At 38.4% G+C, this 10,099-nt stretch overlaps 1 protein-coding gene across 5 annotated transcripts in view; it reads left to right on the forward strand.

The window, feature by feature from the left end:
• Positions 1–10,099, forward strand: part of MPHOSPH9 (M-phase phosphoprotein 9) — a 53,991-nt gene that overhangs the window by 8,801 nt on the left and 35,091 nt on the right. For 3 of the 5 annotated variants that reach the window (XM_019507140.1, XM_019507137.1, XM_019507138.1), the window contains exons 2-5: positions 2,480–2,615; positions 3,928–4,084; positions 4,756–4,845; positions 8,351–8,874. In XM_019507140.1, the coding sequence (XP_019362685.1) occupies positions 2,509–2,615; positions 3,928–4,084; positions 4,756–4,845; positions 8,351–8,874 (878 nt within the window). In that variant the 5' untranslated portion in view covers positions 2,480–2,508. Of the gene's footprint in view, positions 1–2,479; positions 2,616–3,927; positions 4,085–4,755; positions 4,846–5,991; positions 6,030–8,350; positions 8,875–10,099 lie in introns of those variants that run through there. The other 2 variants (XM_019507139.1, XM_019507141.1) reach the window with 2 other exon arrangements.

Genomic DNA, 10,099 nt, shown 5'->3' on the forward strand with positions numbered 1-10,099 from the left:
AACACATTTTTCGTATTTACTCAAGAATGGAATCAAATTTCTCCATAACTGGGCCCCACCACATGCTTTTGCACTAGAGCTGCAGAAAAAGAGAGACTATTTCCTAACACTTTCTTGCAATAGGACGACTCCGGTTTGCAGCATCATTACATTAGGCCCTGACACTGCAGTATTAAAGGGCAACATAATGTCAACTACTCTGTGAACTTTACTGGTTTCCAGATTCCTCCTAATAAGCACACAAATCTTTCTTTTTCTAAGCTGAATCTCAATTTCAGATGCAAGTCACTTTGCTACTCCCTCTAGATCTCACTGCGTTTTGCTGACTTAAATGGTATCTGCAATATCTCACAACTTAGTTTCATCTGAGAATTTTGCCAACTTTCTATTAAACCATCTTCAAAATCATTTGAGTGATTTTGAGTTAAATAAAACAGATCTGAGCAGGCATACCTCCAATCTGGTCTCTCTGTATTACAACCATGATGTTAGAAAAAAGTGGGACAGACCCTAAGCTTGACTGCATCTTGAAAGTTTCTAGTATACAGAGGTATTACTTATTTTTTTTTTTTTTTAAATAACAAAATTTTTAACCTTTCAATCTTCATGCTACAAGTAACTTTTTCATTCCCAAGAGTCCTACACAACAAGCAAACAGTATAATTATTCCCATGTTTGTAACTAGGAAAACAGAGGCAGAGAAGTTCAGCAACTGGCCAAGGATTCCAAATATCAAGGCATAGCCAGAGCTCATGAATACATGGTTCACAGCCATAAGCTCAGCCATGAAAAATGCACCTCTATTTTCATGTCATTAGGTAATCAAGTTATCTAGCACTGTGTGTCACAACTTGCATCGAAAGTCAACTTTAATAAAATATTATGAACCAGTATGATTCAGCAAGGTTGCATACCTGATGAGAGGACATTATATTTGGGCAAACTCCCATGTCTTGGTATTTCAGGTAAGAAACTTCGGAGAGGAAGGGCATCACTTTGCATGGAGGGAACACACGTTTCCTGAAATAAATGCCATTACATATAAGTAAACCCTTAAAAAAAAAAAAAAAAAAAAAAATCCTTTTGTCAGTATTGCTACTGCTCCTGTTCAGTGAAGCCATGTGGAATATAGTTGATTCCCTTCAACTGAATTTTGGGAAAATAATGTGAAATTGAGCAGAGGGTCTGGTACTGTATCTGTAAGATTAGGAAGGGAGCATCATACTGGTTTAGATGCAGGTTACATTTAGAAGGTTATCTGTGAAACCCTAAGGGCTGTACAATTTTTTTTTTTAAAAAAGCTTTAAATCTTGCAAAAGTTAATGACTCCTCCACTCTGGTTCATTGGAAAGAACCTCCTGCTTGCCACTGGACATCATATTTTATAAACCCCAAACAGAGAGGAAAAAAGGATGGTTGTGAGATGCAACATGGCAGGATGGTTTTTTTTAACAGCTCTGTCAGTCACTTGCCTAGTTACTCCGTTCTTTCTCTCTCTTTGAATTCCCCTACCTGTTAAGTAGAGATAATACTTTGCTACAGCAGGGGGGCGTAGTTGGGATACAGTCATTAATATGTAGCAAATACTGAAATAAGCAGCACCACAGAGAAGATGAAGATGTAGAAACTTTAAACTTATTGCCTGCTTTAAATTACCCCTTTGGATGCTCTACAGTCCAGTGCTGTCTTCCTCTTGTTGTAAAATCACACTGCCCAGCTTTTTTGCTTGCAGCGAATCAGTTAGCTGTAGTAAAAATTACATTTGGCTGCATATGATTAATTAGAAAGAAATGTTACTGAAAAAAATGTGACTACTTTTTGAGTGAATTATTATGCAGTATTAAGAAAAATGTATTAATTAATCCTGTGAGACTTAACACAAAGGTTACACCACGATCAAGATCATGTGAAGGAAGAATTAGGTCAGTAACTATATGGCTAGAACATTTGCAGAGCCTTTCCTGCCTTTCTGCCAGTACGTCACCATACCGCCCCGAGGACTGGCCAACCTACGCTTGGTATAGGGTAAGGGGCAAGGGAAGTGGGGGGTTGCTTGTGAGTGCCATGGCTCTCTGGGATTCTAGTGAAGCTGCACCCTGAGGAACATTGCAGACATTAAAGTAATATCAGAAATGGTCACTGAGAATGGCTTGGCCACAGCTGTGAATTGGACTCTACCACTGTATTTGATCACTTAGCAAAATTTCCCTGGTACCTTAGTGTACATCTGTGTTTAGATTGCTATTAGTTGATCTATCAGTCAAGTCAGAATCAGTCCTGAAAACATGTATGCTGAGTAACTTTGAAGTTTGTCAACCTATTTTTTCAGAATCTGTTTTGGAGCTTAGGGTCTTCGTGTTTATGAACACGTGCTTAGCTGATGAAGCATTGGAAGATGAATTAGACTCCGTTTCTTCAAACAATTAAGTCAAGCTGCTTTTTTGAAATAATAGAGTGTGATATTTCTGTATTTTCAAAGGAGAATAACATCTTCCTGGGGCATAAAATATGGAAAATTTGGATGTGGTGAAAATTGTGCAAGAAAGTCCGCCGTCTTCTGTAGAATCTGACATCAGAAATACGCACAACACTGGTTGCAACTTAAATACTAACAGGTAATGGCGAATAGCACAAACTGATCTTTGAAATTTAAAAAGTGTTATTGTACTCCTCCCTCGAGCCTCAACTCATTTGAAGTGTTACGTCTTACCAAAAAGAAAGCTTCAGAATATGATATATGTCTTTACTGTTTCTGACAAAAATGTGATGAAAATGTCTAAGATATATACATGACATGATAGTTCAACATGTTTCATTTTTTTTAACCTGTAGGGAACGCTGTTATATCAGTGAATTTGTATGTAAGCCTTTATAACTGCATGTTGACCAGTCCTACTTAAATATTTTGTGAATAATTTGTACTTTATGTTAAAGTGAGCTGACCAGTTGATAGCAGCATGAAGTGGGTGAAGTTGTGATGTTTTACAGCCTTCTGAATATATTAGGTAAAGAGAGAAGCTGTGGTACAGCTCTCTACTGTGATTCAATGAGTAGTGCTGCCGAAAGCCGCAAAATCAAATTTATTTTTTGGATGACAGAAATCTTTACAATGGAACTAGACAGTCTTGTTCAAACTGCTACAAGTTACCATTTCAAAGCAGGTGAAACAATAAATAAGGAGCAAAGGAAAACCAGTCTACATCTAGAGCATTTTATTAAATAAAACTACCAAAATCAGCACATATACCTGTTGACTTTTGTAACTATAAATAAGCCTATCCTCCAACATGACCTCTGTTGGCCTTGCTCCCCCCGTCCTGGCATGGACCCCCTTCTGAGGCCTCTCTTCCTATCCTAGCCCAGCAACTTCGTCCCAGCCACACTTCCCCTCCCTGTCTCACCCGATGCCTTGGACTGTGTGGCCCTACGTATATTCAAGGCAAGCAGCCATTATAGGCAGGTGATGGCTGACAGGATGTAGTGACAGCACATGGCTTGGAGGGGGAAGAGGGAGCCAGAAAGCCCTGCAAGAGAGCTTTCGTGTGAGTCCTTTTGTAAAGCTGTACTTCAACATTAGGAAATTTCCATTTCATCCTCCTGCCCTTTTGGCCATACCCTCTGTCCCCTTGGAAGGCCATTATGGTAATAATGAGAATATATAATGTAATAATTAACTATTAAAGTACATTTTAATATTTTGTGTTTACGATGACACTGTAGCCACCTTGCAGCATTTTGTGGATTCTCTGTCTTTTATGGGAGAATAACCTTGTTCTTGTGATCAGATCAATCAACTTTTCGCCATATTGGGCTTCAGAATACAACTTAAAGACAAAAGGTTTTTGTACTGCGACTCTACTATTTTAGCCACCGTTTCAGCAACATTTGGCACAATAAATAATTAAAGGTTCTTTCCTCATGTTTCAGCAGAAGTAGTCCCTTGTCCAATCCAAATGGAGTTTCCAGTTTCTCAGGGAAGACCAGCCCGTCTGTAATCCCTGGGTCTATTGAAGTGTTGGCTTCCTTTATGCAAGATATTCAAAAGACTGGAAGGACTGACTCAGAAATTTTGCAGAACTGTGAGGTATTTGTTGTTCAGTTTTTACTCTTAAACTTACATTAACCTAGACAAGTTTGCGTGGTGGAGAACAGGTCTAATGGGGTATAATTTAGCAGTAAAATATAATTTTTATTCAGTCACTTTAGGAAGCAGGGCACTATATCAGGTAGAATGCTTTATGCTGCAGACTAGAGGTTGGCTTTGGGCTAGATTGACGCAGATCAGGTTAGAGACGGGCCGGTGTGTGGAAGATGGGTGCCAGGGCCTTGCTCTAGACCAGTGTTGCTCAACCTCTGGCCCACAGATTTATGTTATCCAGCCCGTGGGGCTCCCTACAGGCTTGGAAACTTGGTTGCAGGGAACCGGTAGCAGTGGTAAGTACCCTATTAAATTAACTTTATTTTAGCTTTTCAAAAGAACCCTTTTTTCCTCCTTTACTTTTAATAAAGCCTAGTTTATGTGGATGTGTAAACTACAAGTGCTGTCTTATTTTTGAGAAGCGTGTACGTAGTCATTTGTTTGCGCTACAGATGTTACCACCTGAAAAAATCTCTTGCTGTAATTTTTTTTGGCTGGGATTATTATTTATTAATTGCAATTAGTAATAGCTAAGTTTGGGGCCCATATTTTGATAGCAGAGCAAAAGTCAGTTAAGAAGCCAGTTGTTTTAAATGTTTCACTTTATGATTTATTAGACAAGGTGGCTACAGTTATTCAAACTGGTGGAGAAACAATGTCAGGAACAAATAGTTGCCCAGCAAGAGCAGTTCCACCATCAAATCCAAGTAAGTGATTATTTGTTCATGCATGAGCTTTAGGCTAATGGCTTTTTAACAGATTGTTTTTCAGTTAATACAAAGAAATAGGAATGTTGTATCTGCTGCTGCTGTGACACAGGCTTGATCATGCCTCCATATATGTACATTTAGTCCATGGGAGTTGTGTGTATGTATCTGGGGGTTTGACCAGACCTCTGACACTTGGTGTACACATCTATGGTATCTATATCACCTGGCTAATTAATAGCATAACCTCTAAGAACATTTTCAGAAAGGGGAAATCTTGCATGTTTGATTTGAAATGCTCTGTTTTCACAAAGGCTTTGAAGCCAAATTTGAAAAAAAAAAAGCTTTTTTAAATAACTGTCATTTTATGTTTCCAGTTGGAATCTAGCTTTCTTTTAATTTTAAGACAACATAAAAGAGGACGTAAATTTTCTCTAGCAGAAAACATCTGAAAACTGGCTGTCTTTTTTTCTATAGGACCTAGCATAGCAGAACATTCATTGTAATCTCTCAGTTATTTTACTCTTGACTTGGAGAACATCTCACATGAGTGATGAGGGGAGGCTGAGGGAATTGGGCTTATTTAGTCTGGAGAAGAGAAGACTGAGAGGGGATTTAACTATCTGAAGGGGGGTTACAAAGATGGAGCTGGACTGTTCTTAGTGATGGCAGGTGACAGAGCAGGGAGCAAGGGGCTCAAGTTGCAGCAAGAGAAGTTGAGGTTAGATATTACGAGGAATTTTTTCACTAGGATGCTAATAAAGCACTTGAACAAATTACCCAGAGAGGTTGTGGACTCTCCATCCTTGGAGGTGTTTAGGACCTGGCTAAACAAAGCTCTGGCTGGGATGGTGTACTTGGGGCTGGTCCTGTATTGAGCAGGGGGTTGGACTAGATGTGACCTCCCCAGATCCCTTCCACCCTTCATTTTCTATGATTCTAACTAAAAAGTAATTCAAGATGTGAAGATCTTGCTGTCAAGATTCAGTTTCTTCTTCATCCTTATTTTACCGTGAAAGCAGAATAGAGGGAAGTGTGTGTATGTGTGAGAGAGAGAATATCTATTATATGTATAATATTAAATAACTTCATCATTTTTGGTTGCTGTTTCTCCCTTCCCTTTCCTGATGCCCTCCACACGAATAGTAACCAACAGTTACTGAATTGAAAAAAAATAACAAGAGGTACTGTCCTTTTCTTTATCCTATCTCCTATTACCTCCCTGTTTTCTTTCTTTCTCCTGTTTTAATACTTTTGTCCCACCTGCATCCTCCTACCCTTGAGTTTCCTTCTTCATGTTATAGTGATTTAACAACCTTGTTGCTAATGATATCTTTGACTCCTACATCATGTTGCTGATAGGAAGGCCTACCTCTGGAAGAACTAATTCTGCACTTTGTGGTATCTGCAGAGACTTACTAACTGCATGAATGGCAAGCTGGAAATTAAAATCAGTGGCCCCAATTTTGCTCTCAGTTATACTAGTGGCAATCAGGAGTAAATCTGTTGGATTCATCATAAAGCAAATGGACTTAGAATTTATGCTGTTTGTCTGAGAACAAATTTTAGCCCCGGGAATTGTGGAAATAATTAAATATAGGGGAAACAGCACGCAGTTAACAAGGAGATATAACTAACAATTTTCTCTATTAGGCTGCGTTCACATGAGCGTAGACATTTGTTTCCCCAGGGACAAGAAGCAGTGATTCTGCCACTCAGAGCCTGGCCTGTAGCTGGAGTGACTCTGGTTGGCCAGGCTCCAGTTTTGGGCAGCATGTGCTTCCCCCGCATGTGCTGTTCTCCTTTATTTATTTATTTATTTATTTATTTTCTCCATGGGTTTTTGGGATCCCAGGATCTCCTGGGGTCAACCCCCTCTGCACTGCGCTGCTACCTTGTTGGGCGGAGAACAGCTGAATGTGTGGTATGTGGCCCCACAGACATGTCTGCAACACCGCATACCGCACGGCTGCGCTCGTCTGGACACAGCCTTAGAGTGGAAAAGTAAGAAACTTTCTTACTTTTTCTTAGTAAGAAAAATGGTCTATTGATACCACTTGGACACCTTTGATAAAGCTACATTTCTAGACCCAGAACATTCTAATGAATTCAGATCTTTATGAAATCAAGGGACAAAGATTGTGAGGTCACGCTGCAGTTGCAGTGCAAACTGATCTTCAGCTGGTGTCTGTTGTCATTGACTTAAAGTCATTGGAGTTATAACCGTTTCCACTTGTTGCAGGTCTGCTCCAGATAGCAGTGAGTCACACCAGCTGAATTATCTGGATATATAAACCTTTTTGAAAATTGCCCCAAAAATCTCCAAAGATTTTACAAAAATTCCCAGATACTGGGTCTGATTTTTCTCCCCACTGTTTTGCACCTTGTGGAGTCATTTACTGCTGGGCAACATGGGGAGAAAGTGCTACAGAGTTAAAATAATGGTAGTGTTACACACATTTCCCCCCAGATGGAAATGACTTCAAAAGGTAATAGGCAATGGGACAAGAAAATTGTATCTAATAAGGTTTTTCCATGTTATTTTTCCTCCCAAGAAAATCCAATCACACAATTTTGTAGCTGCTAGGATCTAAATAATAATTGAGGACATTTTAACTGGGGATGGGAACTGCGTCCACATGAATCTTCATGGACAGAGAGAGAGAGATAAAATACAAAGACAAAGTGCAATTTACAGTCCGTATACAACAGAATCAGGCCCTAGATATTAACATGGAACATTTCAATGGCACTCTGCTCGCTGAAAGTTAAATTGTGCATTAGTACCCTGCTAATTATAACAGAACTATTTAGGTGACTCAGTTATATATTGGTATTTGGCAGAATATTATACAGAATAGGGCAAACTACATAGAGGTGTAAACCTCTATATTAAAGGAACTACATAATTTCCTGTCTAAAAGGGATATTTTAAAGCAGAGAATTCAATGGTAATAATCTTAGAGAGGTACATTATTTCTATTATACTTGAAGCTGAATAGTAAACCCTCTAAAACCTGAATAATAAACCTTCCAGAACCCTCCCTATAATCTTAGACATTTATAACTTGGATATAGATTTACTTTAGACCTAAATTTAGCAAACAAGGTCTTTGTCCTCAGATGAATTGCTTGCTTATTTTTAATTATCTGTTTAAAAATATCATTTTATAGTTTAGTTAGCTGATGCTAATTCAGAAGGCCTATTGGGTACACACATGCATGATTTGAAATTAATAAATGATTACTAAGCGTAGTCATTCACTGCTTCAAGTAAAGACTGTTTACCACATATGAATTACTGTTATGCATCATATACGTGTATTTGTGTTACGCATGATACGTCTATATATACTGAAAACTTTTAAGTTGGGGTTATTTAAAATATGTTTACCAATTTGTTAACATTTAAGTTTAATGTAAGATGCATCCAAATTGAAAGGAGTTGGTGGTGCAGTTCCCTGGTAAATGCTTTAACCAGTTTCTTTTTTTTTTTTTCTTTTAGCTTGTTCAGAATGAGATATGGCGGTTATTGAAGTTACAGAACAGTAATGTTTCTTGGGATTCCAGCACCTGCAGGAGTTCTCCTGCCAAATTTACAAACAATTTTTCTTCATTAGAAAGTCAAATGGGGTTGAGGTCTGTGACCCTTCAGGAACATGAGCCGATTATCAATCAACTTAAGTCTAATGAAGCTGAAAGTCAGCCAAAAGCATCTGCTGTGCATCAAGAGTGTTTTGCAAATAATATCTCAATGAACAGTGGCTATGGTACCCTTACTGCTTCAGAACTGAATCCCAGCAAATCCATGGACATTAAAAAGTGCATGGAATACACAGAAAAGATTTCCAAAGGACAGGGAGATGCACTAATGACACAGGGGGATGTGGCCATAGCCAACATACAAACAAAAAGAGAATGTGCCCAAAAAACTGAGGACTCTTGTCCATCACTAAAAGCCGATAATTTAGTTTTTCCTGCTGAATTTGAACATAAGTTTAATGAGGATCAATGTGGAAAAACAAACTGGTAAGTGAGCAACTTTCTAGACTTAACACAACTATAGTGGCTCCCACCCTGCAAACACACAAAAGAAAGTTCATGTATACAGGTATTCTGTTCATTAATGAAACTGCACATGTGTGTTGCACTTACTTGGCCCTCAAACAATGTATCTTGAGTTGTGTATGATGTATTTTTTTGAATTTTATGCCATCTGAAATGCTTGTTTTGAAGGGGTGGGACAAATGCAATAGTATGGTTCTAATTGCAAAAGTAAGCTGAAATAGATTGCTGGCTTACAGCACCTTCTTTTATACTCTGCCAGTTTTATAACTTTAGGGGGTGGTTGTCTGTCTTTATCTCATGTATATGCTCCTGTTACATGCATCAGCAGCCTTCTCATGGCATGCATGTATTTTAGTATAAATTGTCAGTTGTGAATTGCAGAAAAGAAAATTTGTTCTTTGGCTGTACCTGGTAAAATGAAAGTAAAAAGGGTTGGAAGAACCTCCTGTCCTGAAAAAACTGAACTTAATGTGAATGTTTAAAATGACTTGTATGCTTGACAGTGTATAATAGCTTTTCTCCAGTCCCCTTCAGTAGATGGGTAATGAGATAGTATGAGATTTACTGTTATCCCAGATGTGTGAGATTTGCTGTTATCTCGCACCTAATGTGTGAGATCACTATTATACTTGGTCTCCATTATCCCTCCTTAACCATTTTTCATTGGATTAGATGCTAGTGCCCTGGGTGTTGCTGGATGGTACCCTAGCTGCATGAGTGACTCCAGTGAAATCAGTGGGACTCTCATAGGGTAGAATACTGTTCATCACAAGGAAAAGACAGATCCGTTTGGGATTTTTAAGAAAAAACTGATTTGTCTCTTTTCATAGGAAAGGATTGGTCAGTTTCTCATTTTGGGGGGAAATAGTTAAAGTGTTTGAAATGTGTTAAAACATCCCATTTCCCCATTTTCAAAAAGAACATTTCCATGTATGGGTTGGAAACAACTTTTGTTTACAAAAATGTAGTTAATTTATAATAAAAAAGAAGGGAAACCTGTTTGAATTGAAATATTCCAATTGCCCCAAACCAAGTTTTTGTTTATATTTCAGTTTGTGAAAATCTTTTATACTTGGGGCTGAGAAAATTTGCAAAACCCTAACACTTTTTTATGAGATGGGGAAAATCATTTTCCTTCCAGCTCTGTCTAAGAGTGCCTGGATTTTTTTTGTTTTGTTTACCTTCC

The sequence above is a fragment of the Gavialis gangeticus genome, unplaced genomic scaffold (assembly GCF_001723915.1).
Source record: "Gavialis gangeticus isolate Ggan-Ray unplaced genomic scaffold, GavGan_comp1, whole genome shotgun sequence".
Classification (NCBI taxonomy): Eukaryota; Metazoa; Chordata; order Crocodylia; family Gavialidae; genus Gavialis; species Gavialis gangeticus.